Below are 14,905 nucleotides of genomic sequence, written 5' to 3' on the forward strand. Positions count from 1 at the left end.
TGATCAGGTGAAGTGTCTGTATTGTTAGTAATTGTTTTTACTTGTTTATGAATCTTGTCTCTAGGTTTACATAAAAAGTCATATCATTGCCTGTTCCTACTTCCTGTTTTTTGTTTGTTTGTTTGTTTTTAGGACAGAGGTAATTAGGTTTATTTATTTTTTAATGGAGGTACTGGGGATTGAACCCAGGACCTTGTACATGTTAACTGTATGTTCTACCACTGAGCTATACCCTCCCCATTACTTCCTATTTTTAAAAAGCCCGTTTACTTTTGACCAGTGTTTTATCTCAGATTTGACATTAGTCTCTTGCCTTTTGGATAAAACATGGACAAGGCAGCATTTTAAGTTATCCTTGTGCTTTCAAACTGTGAACCAGTAGAAACTATAAATGCTGATTGTGGATTGTGGATTTTAAAAATGTATTCGTTTTCATTGTATGGTTTCTTTTTACCCATTATGCTTCAAAAATAAGAAGCAGCCACTGCCCAAATATGATAGATTTTACTCTGGTTCAGTAAATGTTTGTTGATTGCCCCAAACATAAAATGTTACAGCATAATTTTAAAGACATGATTATAAATTAAATAATATTTTTTATAAGCACAAAATCATCATAATTAACATTTCATATCTGGTCTCTGAAATAAACACAACTTATGTCATGAGAGTAGAAATTCAGTAGGAAAGAAATTACTTCTTAAAATGTAAGTAGCTTTTAACTACTTCTCTTATAATAAGAATTTTGGTTAAAGGTAAACTGTGTACCATAGTTTGTTAAATTTTCTCTTGTGTTTAGCTTAACATGGGAATTGGGGTTCGGAGATTTTTTGGTTTGTTGTCTTGGTGTCGTTTTTGAGCTTATGGTCAAAATAAAACATCCTGGTCTCATCACAGAAATACTAGCCCCACTTCACTGACAAACTGCACCCCATGTAAACTTACCTCTGTGGCAGAGCCCAGGGGATTGGATATTTTCAGTACTTTATAATAATTAAATGAAGGTATGTCCCGTGTGTAAGTCCACTGTCCTTGAGGGCAATACGAGGGCTGATTTTTCTCCCTCCCGTGCACAGAGACAGGCACCTCTTGTCTTGGTGCAGTGTTCACAGCTGCCCAGTTAAATCTTCTGGCTCAGGTTCACTTTGAAATTTATAAATAGGTGTGTGTTAGATGCCACATTGTGGGAACCTGGGTCGCCAGCTTTACTGTCATTGTTTCTACACAAGCTTTTTGAGGTGGTGAGGGCAGCCTTGTAATGAAGCCTTTGGAAACTCCACTGCTGTTGAATTTTAATCATCTGTGCTGTTACTTTAACCCACATCTGGTGGAGAGTGTGAACACTCCTACGGGAATCAACTCCTTAGAGAGGGCCTGGCAGTTTTCCTGTTTAAATAGCGCTGAGCGCGTCCGCAGCTTTGCAGGCGTTCCCCAGCCCATGCCCTTGGTGCCTGTTGTTTTGTTTCTGTAATGTGAAGTCAACACTTGTAGTTATAATGAAAGTGCAGTTGTTAAACATGTGACTTTCTAGCACTAAATTAATTTCCAAGAAATGTAAGTGGCATTTTCCAAGCAGGGGAATGTGCAGCCCGTAAAAGAAAGTGTAGTCTGGCTGATGTTTGAACCATATTTTTCTCTGTGAAAAGTTGTATTTAAAATATTTATGTATTGTAAAGGCTTTAGAAAAAGAGGCAGTTATCCTTGTGTGTCGTGGAGCAGATGCAGAAGTTCTTTTTCAGACCAGACCCATTTTTTACCATTCCAGTATTGTTCCCTCACGTACTACTGAATCACAAATGATTTCTAAAATTACTCCTTTCTGTGAGTGTGAGAACATTTTAAGGCTTTTTTCACGTACTGTCGTTTCTTAAAGTCTCTTTCCTGGGCCTTATGTACATATTGTGATAGTCTTTTACTTCTTCATATCTGCAGCCTTTAATGAGTAGCATCATTAAACTGTATATAGTGCACAGTAGAATTAAATAGCTTCCAAACAGTAACGTTTTGAAGATTATATTTTCTGTCGACTGAAGGCGTATAACATCCAAGAGATTTTGTAGAATGTCTTTCAGTAGAAATAATTACCAAAATTATGGTTAAGGCTGGTGTTAATTTTTTTTTTCTTTTTACAGTGCTGGAAATCACAAATGATTTCCAATTATAGTTCTCAGAATGGCATTACTTTACATTTTATGTTTTTGTCCAAGGAATTGTTTCCAGATACATTGCTATCCTAATTATTAGAGCCAGTGAGTATGTTTTCCTTCTTTTTTTTCCTTCCTTCTTTATCCTTCTACAGGCCCCCTCCCCCCTCTCCCCCAACAAGCCTTAACAGCCAAAAACAAAAGGCAGCAGCATGTGTTTGATTCATGTATTGCCACTAGAGCCTTTAAGGGCAGGCATTTTCAGTCTGTTTGATGGGATTTGATTTGTTATAAAAAGACTTCCCAGGGGTTTGACAACATCCCATTTAATTAATTCTTTTTGCTAAACCTTTTGTACTTTTTTTAAAGGTAATTCCTGTGAGTAAATAGATAATGAATGGGCATCTTTAGAGATGAACTTATAACATTTTGCCTTATGCTCCAGAATATTACTGTTTTATAGCATTAGCATTAGTTTAACCAGATTAAAGAATTTATTCTCCTTTTTCTGGACTGCAGATGGGTGTGTGGTAGTACCTGCCTCACAGGGGCCCCTGGACAGAGCGGTGGGAGCGGATGGGTGAGCGTTTCCCGCTGAGCCTGGCCGGGGGACTTGTGACCCTTAGACCATGAATGTTTGTTCTGTCTCTATTTACTGTGTATTTTTCCTAAAAAAAACAAGTCACTATAGCTGCAACAATGAAGATTTTGAGTTTGTCGTTTTTGTTAGCTCTGGGCTCAGAACAATGTCCAAAGCACCCTGAAGTTAACAGTGTTTTCTTGAACTATTTGAGCTTTATCATATTAGACTAATTTTGAATTTACTGTCCAGCTGTCTAGTAAAATAGATGCCTTAATCACAACATGCTTATTCCTAAAATGCATATTATATTTCTTCAACCACTTTGATGTGGAGGGGAAAACTACATTTTAAGATATCTTCTCAAAACAATCACAACAAAAATGACGTTTTTATTATGGGCACAAATTGAGAACAGAGGGTTTAGACATGGCCTTGAGGCTGGCTTAGTTATTATTTCCCACGTGAAGAATGAATAAATGGCAGCATTTAAAATTTAAAACTCAAATTGGCCTCATCCTTGAAAATATTCCACTGTAATTTTCTTTGGCTTAAATGAAAAACGAGGACTGTTTTTGAGAGGAAAAGTTGCCTGCTACTTCTGTATTTTAAAAATATTACTGATATTCCAGTGTTTCTATTTCAAAACCATGGAAGAGGCAAAGAAAAACACATTTGATTTTAATAGCGATACCTGCTCATCCTGCGCCATTCACGGTCTCTGCATAGTTAGTGAAACACTTACCAAAAGAAGCTTGTCACGCTCCGAGGGTGGGAGCCCTGGGGTGTCCATGCCCAGCCTGGTTTTTCTCTTCCCTCAGTTGCATCGTCTGCTGTGGCTCCGGCTTGAATCGCACAAACAGAGTTGCTTGGCAGGTTCTGTTACTCTTTCATCCCTGGAGGATTTTATTCTTGTTGATTCTGACCTGTAGGTTGAAAAATAGAAACTTTTGCCTCTCTCAGTATATCATCAGGGCTGGATCAGTGAGACAAAATGAGGCGACGGCAGAAAACATCCAGCCCAGATGAAGGGCATCGCAGGGTCGTCTTGAGTTCCGAAGGCTGGGAGAGACCGTGACAGTCGTGGGTCCAGTTCTTTAAATCCTTTTAAAGACAGGAGGCCAAATTTAGTCATTGGACCCTTTTTCATTAAAGGGATAAATAAAAATCGTTTAAAAATCTCATTTGCTTCCTAAATAGCATTCGGAACAGTCCGAGTGTTTCAGCGTGGCTCTCCAGAGGACCTCATTTCAAGGACGCAGGTGAGCCTGTGCCCTGCCTCTGTCCCTCCCTCTGCCAAGGGTGAGTTGGCCCGTGAGTTTGTAGCACGTGGCAGAGGTGGAATCTCTGCTCCACCGTTAGTGGACTCCCCACTTTCGTTATTCTCCATTGATGGATACTTTTACTCTTAACAGCCTCTTTTTTCTGGGTCAGAAGGGCCTCTCGCTTGCCGGTCCTCTCTTTAGATTTGCCCCAGATGTATGTATTAAGAATAATGAAGCCAAGAGATGTGAATCACACACCAGAGACTCTGAGACACCTGAGCTCAGTATTTAGTCAGATGAGTACAGCGTTTCTTCACCTGCTGTGGGCGACTCAAGGCACCTGTTGCTCTTCTGTGGAACAGATGTTGCTGTGGCCCTAAGAAGGTTTCTTACTTGGGCAGATAAAACCTAGTCTGTCTAAACTTAAGGGACTGCAGCACTGTGTGACTGTGTATCTTTTATATAAAGACAGATCCATGCAGCCTTTCAGTGGGGAGACCCTGTACATGTTTGTCTGGAGGTGTTCGGATTCCATGACTTGAGGGGCTAATTTGATCTAGCAGGAGTCGGGAAAGGAAAGGTCCTTTTATGTCTAGAAAGACCACCCTGACAGCTTGTGAAGTGTTGCTGCAGCTCTGCCCCCGTGGACCCCAAGTGCTTGTTTTAAATCATCCTGTGTGTGCCTGAGCCGGACCAGCGGGTCCATTCACAGCGGCCCGTTCCTAGGGAATAAGGACTGGTGCTGGATTTCACCCATTAGCTCACTTCTCAACCTGGAGAAGAGCTGTGGGAGAGACAGCTGAGGAAGTGATGGGGAAGAGGCAGGTTTACACTCCCATGGCTCCCAGGAAAGTGCAGAATCAAACCAAACCTGCTGGAGGAACTGGGGTAATAAATGGACAAAGGTTAACAGGCTTAATGTAGCAACTGCTTAATACAGGTTGATTAAACTAAAATTTTAAAGAATGAAAATCCTAATAAAATGGACATAGAGCATAAACCTGTAAGTTACAGAAGAACCAATATGGGTGCAATGGGTGTTTTTTTAATGTTTCTTCATCAAAGCCAAAAAGGAGATATCTTCTTCTGCCTTACAGGTTAGCTTTTAACTTTTTTTATGTTAATTGCGTGGTGTGATGGACATTCTCACATGTTGTAGGGAGTGTCAAGTTCGGGAGACCTTTTAGGGGAGCTGTTTGGCTTTAAAATTTCACTCCCTTTCATCCTGGTTTGAAATACTTCTTTGGCTATGTTCTCATTCTTTCATTCATTCATCCCTGCCACATGGAGCCTGCAGTGTGACAGAGAAGCTCTGTTTTAAAAGTCAGCACACACACGTGGGCACACACCCACTTATCACAAGCCATGAACGCAGGAGGCAGACAGGGCTCTGTGACAAAGAACAAGCAAGTCTCAGAAGAGGGATTTTCCAGTCAGATGCATGTGATCAGTTACTCATCACAATTATTATTTGTAAGAACAAAGATTGAGAAACCACTATTCCATTTTTTTGTGATATAAATACACAAATATAATAGCATATGACTCTTAATTCTACCGCTGTCCCCTCAGCACTTTCCTACTGGCCTTTACTTTTTCAAGAAAAAAAATTTTTTAATCAACATCCAGAGATCACATGAATATACAATTTCTAGTCAGGTTTTTCTTTTAACGTGATAAGCATTGATTTTCTATATTGTCAAAAACTCTAAAATAACTATGTACTCTTCCTTTTTAGGACTATGTTATGATTTATTTAGCCATTTCCCCCCATTTTTTGACTTCTAAGGTACAAGTGATCAAAGGAAGCAAAATTGAAAATAAAACATCATTTCAACTTTGCAGTAACAGTACACCTAGAAAAATGCATTCACAGGAAAATATTGTTGTTTTTTACTTTGTGTACGTGTTACTTTTATAAGGAAAGAGAAAGGGTCAGCCCCTGTGGGCCAGCTGTGCCTCTGCAGCAGCCCTGCGTTCCCTTTCTAAAGTGACCCTCCGCCCTTCAGTCCTTGGAGAAAAGGCCCCGTGTGCAGCTGGCATTGGCCAGAAACCTGCTTCCTGCCCCAGTGTCACTTGTCTCCAAGGATGGGCCGCTCCACCCAGGTTCCTGGGGTCCAACAGACGCCTGCCAAAGTCAGGCGCCCAGAACAGAGGACAGCCTGCAGCCAGTCTCCAGGGGCTGTCTGCTCAGGTCCAGGCAGTTGAGGCCTGGAAGCGGCGGGTTTGGTGTTAGTGGATGTTTTGAATTTTGGTGACAAAGAGCAAGATATCTCAAGATTTAATGTGAGAGGTTCCCCACTTTTTATTGGTAGTGGCTAATTCAACTTTTAAAAATACAGCTCTGGGTGCCTCACACCACAACTGTAGGCAGAATAGCGTCCACAGTCAGAGGTAGACCAAACCGGCCTGTGTGGGGAGAGGGGCTGCCGACCCGGCAGGATGAGGGGCAGCCAGGACTGTGGGAAGAAGACACAGGAAGCCCGCGGGGGAGGAGCGGGAGCGAGGCCATCGGGCAGTGGGAGCAGACGCAGCTCCTTCTCCCTCTTGGCTGTGTGCTCAGGAGGGTTGTTTACGCCAGAGCCCCAGCCCCAAGCCCCACTGGGCCTATCTCCACCTGAGTCTGTGCCTACGGACTCTTTTTCATTCCCTCTCCAAGGACGACACCCCCCCGGGGAAGGCTCTACCCAAATCTCCCACATCCTGGAGCTTCCCCGGGGCCCTCCCTGCAGTGACGCTGGAAAACAAGCTCCTGTTCCTCAGAGGCAGCCCCAGCCACGTGTCCCCTTTCATCCTTCCTAGAACTGACTCCTCTCTGGGGCTCCAGCCTCAGGACTCAGGGGTCAGAGGAAGGTCATTTCAGTGGTGAAGGCTTACCCAACCCACTCTTGACAAGGAGCCAACTTTGACCAGAAGCGGTGGGTTCTGGACACAGAACCACAGCACGTAACCCAGCTAAGTCCGCAGCAGACGCTGACTGACGTCTTTATGTGTCGGGAGGTGCTGGGAAAGCTTTTAAGAAAAAGAGCACTTGCATGTCTTGTCTTGTGTTGAGGATGTTTTCTGTCAAAGATCCCAGGCACAGTGGGTCTCTTACTGTTACTGCTCTGGACACAGGAGACAAGGAGGCCTCGCTGGTCTCAGCATGCAGTTGTGCCCACAGCCCAGATTTGCCCCAGTGATCCACAAGGGATATGTAGCCATCAGATGCTAAGGGCCAAAGCCCCGGTGGAGTCGAGAGGAATCCAATGAGACTCCCTTATGTTTTCTCCCGTCCGCCAGGGGGCGCACTTCTCCCAGCAAGGGAGATGCAGCAGCGTGTACTGTCATCTCTCAGTATGGGGGGTGGTCAGGATTGGTCCAGGACTCTCACGGATCTGGGGATGCTCAAGTCCCCTATATAAAATGGTGTAGCATTGGCATATAACCTACGCACATCTTCCCGTACACTTTAAATCTTTAGGTTACTCAGAATACCCAATGTAATGTAAAAGCTGGGTACATAGTTGTAAATACAATGTGAATGTCAGGTAAACAGTTGCCATTGCTGGTCAGTGTAAATAGTTGCTGGTTTATGTAAAGGGTTGCTGCACACCAGTGAGTGGCAGCTATTTACATAGTATTCAAGTTTTGCTTTTTGGAACTTTCTGGAATTTTTCTCCCAAAGATTTTTTATCTGAAATTGGTTGAATCCATGGATGAGGAACTTGTAGGTACGCAGGGTATGTCATGTTTCTGCCTGAGGGAGGCTAGTCAGGGACACGGTGCTGAGAGCTGCATCCTGGAGAGCCACCCGCGGGGACACAGGCGGCTGTACCACAGGAAAGTGCGAAGATGCAGCAGTCGCCGGTGCTGGCGGAGCCGGTGCCCAACCCTGTGCTGTACCCCTGCGGTGTGACCTTCACCTTCGTTCTTGCCTCAGCCCGACTGCGACCACGTTGGGAGTTCAGTTCATTCCCCTTTTAACAGACGCGGTAACTGAGGCCATGGTCCAGGCAGTGAGGCTCTGGAGAGCAAGAGGGAAACAAACCCAGAGCGCATGTGGCCTGGATCCTGTCCTCAGCAGCGCCTAGTCCCCAGTGGGAGTGACCCGGGCCGCCGCAGCCCAGGGAAGAGCTGAAACGCAGGCCTCGCCTCCAGAAAGGTCCTTCCCCTCCCCCGCTGGGATGTAGCCCAGTTACTCTAGTTGGCCACCCCCCTAAACTCCAGAACAGTGGTTCTCGCAGCCTGGGTCCCCACAGCCAGCATCCGCAGGACCTGAGAAAACATTAGAAATGGAAATCATGGGTCCTAGCCTAGAACTCCTGGATCGGAAGCTGGCGGTGGGTCCCAGAGACCCCCGGGGAGACTCTGATGTCAGGTCAGGCTCACAGACCTCTCTCTGCGTCTAAAATGTGACATCGTGGCTTCTTCGCTTTCAGCCTTTGCTCAGCTGAGTGTGGCATCTCCCAGGCTCTGGTTAAGTCAGTCATCTTGAGATGAGCCAGCAGTAGGGGCTCAACAAGAATTACTAATAATTCCTTAAACAAACATTTCCTAACCGCCCACTCTGTGCCTGGGTCTTTGCACGGGGCCCCTGCTCCCGCGTGCGCCTAGAGGTCATGTCCAGTGGGGACACCTGTAAGCAGAGAAGCCCAACAGAGAAAATGGGAGGAACCCTCCAGAATCCAAGTTCCCAGACATCAGCCAGGGCCAGACTTGCAGGCAGGCCTGCCCTGCTAACCTCAGATGGAAACTTCCCCAAGCAGAGCTCGGGCTCAGAAGCTGTCCAGGATGCAGGCGAGAACACAGGAGCTCGAGGACCTGTGGTTGGGCCAAGAGTGAGGGTCTGAGGGTGGCAGCTTTCCATGGGGTGACGGAATCTTTCTTCTCTCTTTTTTCCTCTCCAGTGCGGGGCTGCCTTCCAGGAGGATGACGTCATCGTGCTCAATGGCACCAAGGAGGACGTGGAAGTGCTGAAGGGAAGGATGGAGGAGAGAAGGCTTCGAGCGAAGCTGGGAAAGGTACCAGGGTCCTGGTGTCTGTCCCTTACTGCCCCGAGTCTGCGCGGAAGTAAAGTCTTCAGGTCCTGCCCCGCCGCCCCTCCGCCCCGGAGTGATAGCAAACCACACAACTGCGTCACTGGCGGCTGCTTCGGGGTGTGCAGTGATTGAGGCAGTTTTTATGACCTGGAAGGGCCTGGGCTCTAGAAGGATTCCAGTCTCAGCCCGGCTGCACCTCACTGTGCTGGGCGCGCGTCTGCTCTTCTGCTCTTCTGCCCTTCTGCCCTTCTGCCCTTCTGCCCTTCTGCGCTCAGCTTCCTTGTCAGGGAGGAGGGGCTGGTGCAGGGGATGCCTGCTGTTAGGACGGTAGAAAAGTTCACGCCCATAAATCACGGCCCAGAGCGCAGCCTGAGGGCAGGCGGCCACCAGGACTGCTGATTCTCTGTGTTGACAATGTGTAAGACTGAGGAGGAGTGAAGTCACCATCCCCCTAGCACGTCTGAAGAGCCTGTGCTGACCGGGTTTGCAACACCACACACACACCCCTGTTCCCAGAGTGAGGAGCCAAGCAGCTTTCCTGCTGGTGGGAGCCACCTCCCTGGCCTTCCTGAGTCCCCCATGGGCTCCTGGAAGGGAGACCAGCGAGACGCCCTGGTGCAGGCGGCCAGCTCTGGATGGATGTGCAGGTGCGAAGGCTCTGTTTTGTGCTCCAGGTTCAGAATCACGTTCCACAAGCCGTGGAGTCAGTGCTTAATGATCTGTTGTAATAAGCAGGCTCAAAAGGGTTTATTGGCAAAGAAATCATTCAGTGTGCCATCGATTCTGGATCCAACAGGAATTTTCATTGTTCTTGAGTTTACTGATGATAGCAGTGGTCTTCTTTCATTCTTAAAAACAAAAAGATGTTAGGTTCAGGGTAAATGTGGGAGAAACTTCATGTAATCAGAACTAAGACAAAAGAGTGCTTAAAGTATTAGAAAATTAGTTTCAGTGTCCTGAGGACGTAAAATTGTGAAAACAAATAGCCTGACTGTTTTTATGCTACTGGTGTACATTTACCAATGATGTAGTAATTAAAGATTTTTCAGGTTTTTTAAAATCATAATAGAGGAAAGGGCTGGATCATACCACCCTAGAATAAGAAAGAATTCATGGCCGTAAGACTTTAAAAAGCTGATGCTTGAGAATGTCAGATCATACTGTTATTATGTATGGGGTCCAGAATTCTCAGAAGGAGCCAAAGCATTTGCATTTCCTCCTTTTAGCATTGTGCCTAGGTAGAAAATGAAGAATGCATGTGAATGGTTCCATAGTACAAGGAATTGTGCCCAGACTTTGTGATCAAATGCTAGTAGACATATTCTCTGAAGTAGTTTTATACAAGGTTATTACAACATTCATGAGAAATAGTTAAAGAGCCACTCTGTCGTTTTAAAGGGGGAAATTCACGTTTAAAAGCAAACTTATGTGTGTTCATCTAAGCCGGTTTTCTAAGTTACTGCAGTCTCAGTATCGTACAAGCGAAGAAAAGTTTGAGATGTTTCTGACAAAGGACAGTGTCCAAAAGGGTCTGCTTGTTCTTCGTTGCTCCTGTTGATCAAGTTTAGTTTTTAAAAAGCACAGAAGGGAAAAACTGTATTTTAAAGGAGGCTCCTGGAGACTGGTGTGTCTTTAATCCTCTTCAGTGAGTTTGCCCCTCAGTCCCAGGCTTCCTGCCAAGTTTGCAAAGCCCAGTGGAACCAACATGCCCCTCTCTGCGAAATCCTCGCTGGAGCTTCTGGGAATGCCTCTTAGATACTGCTGCCAGGAAACCAAAATATTGCCCAAATATACCCGCAGCTGGAAACGGGACATGGCGTTTCCTCTCTGACTCCCTACTGCACTCAGATGAGCCCAGCTGTGAATGGATGGCTCGCAGATCAGCAGCGTTCTCTTGTTTTGAAAGCTGAGATGCCTTGAGTGTGCGTCTTCCGTGTGTGAAATGAGCAGTACTTGCTGTGTGTTTTGTACAAGCGTTACAGATCAGTTTGCATGTGCATATCACAAGTTCAAGGCCACTGCCTGAGCACGGTCTTGGGTGTTTTCTAGCGATCGGAGCCTTCTGAAGTCATTAGGGTGTGTGTCTTTAGCACCACCTTTTGCATACTTAGGGAGATGGCGTGTTTAAGTAAACTGAGTGAACGTAGGCCTATTTATTCTTGTGACTGAAGTAGCTCTAACATGGCTGTGTGGTTTTAGAATGGGTTAGTTTTATTTCTTAAATTGTTGCTGACCAGTGTAACAATCCTGAGTGACAGAATTCTAACGGGTAATCCAGAGTCGAGGAGAACTGGCTAACGTGTTCCTTAGCACAGGCCTCAAGTCCTTATAGTTAAATACACAAATGTAAGAGCAGTTTGAGGACTCTGAAGACGTCTTCCTGGAGTGAGTGAGAGTCAGCACACGTCTGCCCTGGCTGGACTTCGTGTTACCCTCCACTCAGCTGCTCTTTTGCATGCGGTAGTCACTGTTTACCCTGGCCGTTACCACTGAAATCTGTCATCTTCGTTTACATTTTTTGAAACTGTGGTTTCTGGAATGTAAGTATACAGCTGAGCAGATCTCTGCAGATGGGTGTTGTATGAGGCAGGAGCGCACAACTGGAGACACGCGGGAAGGATGGGGTTTAGGACTGATGAGTTTCAGAGTCTCCTTCAGGCCGAGCCCCTGGCCTGAGTGAACTGGATCGGCCTCTTGTTGGGCTCCCGGGACGGCAGGAGCCACACTGACTCCGAAATCCGTGAATCCAAGCACATCTGTGCCCTCCTCTTTCTTTTCACAGAAAGCAAAGAAACCAAAGGCAGCGGAGTCTGTCTCAAAATCAGATGTCAGTGAAGGTAAGACGCTAAAAGAGTTCTTTGTTTTAGTAAAATAAGGCCATAGGCCTGCTTCCTAAATGAGTTCCTGGTTTTGTTTTGCTTAGTTTATTCTGTTCCTTTTACAGAAACCCCAGGACCATCAAAAATTAAGACTGGGAAGCCCGAAGAAACCAGCCTTGATTCTAGAGAGAAGAAAACCAACTCGGCTCTCAAAAGTGCAGGTGGGTCCTGTTGAGACGACAGTGGGTGACGCAGAAGGCTGGAAATGCAGATGGTTAGGGCACCGTTTTATTGGAGTGAATTCGGAAACTCAAACTCATCCTAATTGTGCCTCTAAATAGTTGTGTGAGCGCGCTTCAGGGCTAACTGAGAAACAGCTGATACGCCGCAGAGCAGAAGCCCTGTGGGGAGGAGGGCCGGGGTCATGGGTGCTAACTGTCCAGTTTCCCTGTGGCGTCTGCACTTGGAGCCAGACTGACAAGGCATGCAGAGACCTGGACTCAAGACGTCCTGCAGACGCTGATCGGTGGACTGAGGCTCAGGGCGTTGGGCAGGGCCGTCCCCGTTCCCTCTGAGTCTGGGGTTCTGTGCGCACCACATGTGGCATCAGAGCCAGCCGTCCCTCCACCTGCCTCTTGACCAAGTATCAGAGAGCCATTTGGCGGTTAGTCCACAATTTAGTCCATTTCTCCCCGAACTCACTACCTTTAACAAAGAAAATGAATTTATTTCACAAAGAAGAGAAACACGGATTCATTAGCTAAAGGAAAGTGCAATCTTATGCTGTAAACGTCCTCCACAGTGTTGTGGGTCCCAGTACCCCCTCCACGTAGTACTGCTTGGCCTGGGGTGGGTCACACAGCCTCCTGGCGTCTCTGTTTCCACCCCTGTAAGCAGGCTGATACCACCCCCCACCCCCAGGGAGATCGGTCTGATGTAATCATTCGTGGAGCTGGGACCAGCGCCAAGAACAGAGCAAGCAGTGATTTAGTGTGATTTTAAATGATAGATTTAAGTGTAGTGGCTTCATTTCTTTTTAGGGAGGGGTGGACGATTGAGGTCACATATTTCAACATTCATCCCCAGAAAGGAGGAGGGAAATTCCTGGGATTAACAGACTTTTTTCTTCCCATTGGAGAAAGTGATGTTTGGAATGACCTGTGGGCCCAACCTTAAAGTTTTTGGCTTTTCATTTTTTTTCTAGCAGCAAATGGGAGCTCTTCTGGAAAAGCCGGGAAGCCTCCGTGTGGAGCGACAAAGAGGTCCATTGCCGACAGTGAGGAGTCGGAAGCTTACAAGTCCCTTTTCACAACTCACAGCTCTGCCAAGCGCTCCAAGGAGGAGTCAGCCCACTGGGTCACCCACACGTCCTACTGCTTCTGAAGCCCGTGCCGCGCCCCCACGCCGGCTCCTCCAACTCCACGAGGGAGGGGCTGTGGGCCTGGGCTGTGCTCTGTGTGCTCTGCTCCAGCTCCGTCTGCACGAGGTCAACCCCCCAAACCTCTGCCGCTGTGGTCAGTCCTGCCTGTGAGGCAGGTGGGGGCCCGCGGTGGCCGTGCCAGCCCCACCCCGTCCCCCTCTCCCGCGGGACCGTGCTCCCTTCCACCTGCAGGTGCACTTGGACCTTCCCGTGGCCCCGAAAGCGTGTTGGCGGCACTATTTATGCTTAAAATAATTAAAGACTCCAGATTGCTCATGGTGTGTGGTCGGCTCATTTTGACTAAAATTCTCATGGTTTTGCTGCCAACGGGTAATTAATTAAATAAGCCAAGTGAAACTGAACTGAGAAAGGATGGGTTTCAGGTACATTCTGCCTGCAGGGCCATGGGAGGGAATGTCTGCACCCGAGAGGGGTCGCCGCCTGGGTCAAGTACTTAGGGATGCCCTTCCCGTGTCATCTGGGTGACAGAGGAGATTGACTGGGGCACCTGATGATTTGGTACAAAAATAAAGCAAGTCTGAAGTCTGCCTTTTCTCTCATCTATCTGTATTTTTCTTCTTTCTTCCACTAATGTTTTGGCAAAAAAAAGAGAAAATTGTAGCCATCACATTGTTAGCGACAGGAGTAATCCTGTGACGTCAAGTCAGTTCAACGTCCTCTCAGCAGGAGATAGGATTGTCCATAAAATTGGTGTGTTTTATCCATAAAGTGTGTTGAAATCAATAATTAACAAAACTCTCTATGAGACAGTGAATTAAGGACCAGGAACATCCGAGCCTCAGGACTGTCTTCTGGAGACACTTGTATTACTGAGATGATCGGCTGGTTCTTCATATCAGAACCGGGGGCTCTGGTGTCCCTTAAAAAGCGGAAACAGGAGCTGAGGGAGGAAGGACGGGGGATGGGGGGCAGGCGGGGAGGGGGCCAGAGAGTCAGCCCTGCCTGCTCTGAGGGTGTACTGACATGAATATAGAAGCATTTTAATCAGAACTACATTAACAGTGCATTTTGGTTGTGGACTTGTCCAGAACAAACCAGAATCATCTGTTTTCTTCCCCTAATCAACTTGCTGTTACAGCTCAGTTAAACCATTTTCTAGTTGTTGCTTTTCTTCCTCTTTTTTGTTGAATTATTTTTGTAACAATTAGTGCCTTTTTAACCTGGTTAACATTATTTTTTACCAGCCTGAGTTTTCTACTTTAATTTTATGAAGAAAACTTGATACATCAGTCCTTTTAGTCGAATGTTACTAATTACACCCTCAGCCATCATGAGGTGATTATTGTTATTTTAAGGCCGTTATTTGTACCAACTTCAGTTCTCTCCATTTTAGCGTTAATCAGTTTTATCTTGCATTGATTATTATTTTTTTGCATTGGTTATTTTGACTTTGTCCAGTTTTTTCTTGTGAGCCAGCCACAGTGTCCAGCATCTCAACAGCCCTGCCTGCCCTTAAGGTCACATCCACGCTATGCACCCTCCCCCTCCCCCTCCCTCCCTCCCTCCCTCTCTCCTGTGCCTCTTCCAGCCGGTGCCCCACCCAGTTACCACCTGCCTCTGGCTTCTCCAAAATACTCAGCTGAGCCTTTCCCCGCTGAGGGAACCCTCCAGCCTAGGAGAGAAAGGCTTGCTTTG

General features: G+C 46.3%; 1 protein-coding gene across 4 annotated transcripts in view; it reads left to right on the forward strand.

Annotated features, from left to right (window-relative positions):
- Positions 1 to 13,525, forward strand: part of RTF2 (replication termination factor 2) — a 33,591-nt gene extending 20,066 nt beyond the window's left edge. Inside the window, exons 6-10 of one of the 4 annotated variants that reach the window (XM_045519279.2) lie at positions 8,879 to 8,992; positions 9,527 to 9,657; positions 11,793 to 11,847; positions 11,955 to 12,050; positions 13,034 to 13,525. In XM_045519279.2, the coding sequence (XP_045375235.1) occupies positions 8,879 to 8,992; positions 9,527 to 9,657; positions 11,793 to 11,847; positions 11,955 to 12,050; positions 13,034 to 13,360 (723 nt within the window). In that variant the 3' untranslated portion in view covers positions 13,361 to 13,525. The remainder of the gene's footprint in view (positions 1 to 8,878; positions 8,993 to 9,526; positions 9,658 to 11,792; positions 11,848 to 11,954; positions 12,051 to 13,033) is intronic. The other 3 variants (XM_045519280.2, XM_010958586.3, XM_010958587.3) reach the window with 3 other exon arrangements.
- Positions 13,526 to 14,905: the final 1,380 nt, after the last annotated feature.

Source organism: Camelus bactrianus, chromosome 19, assembly GCF_048773025.1.
Source record: "Camelus bactrianus isolate YW-2024 breed Bactrian camel chromosome 19, ASM4877302v1, whole genome shotgun sequence".
NCBI lineage: Eukaryota > Metazoa > Chordata > Mammalia > Artiodactyla > Camelidae > Camelus > Camelus bactrianus.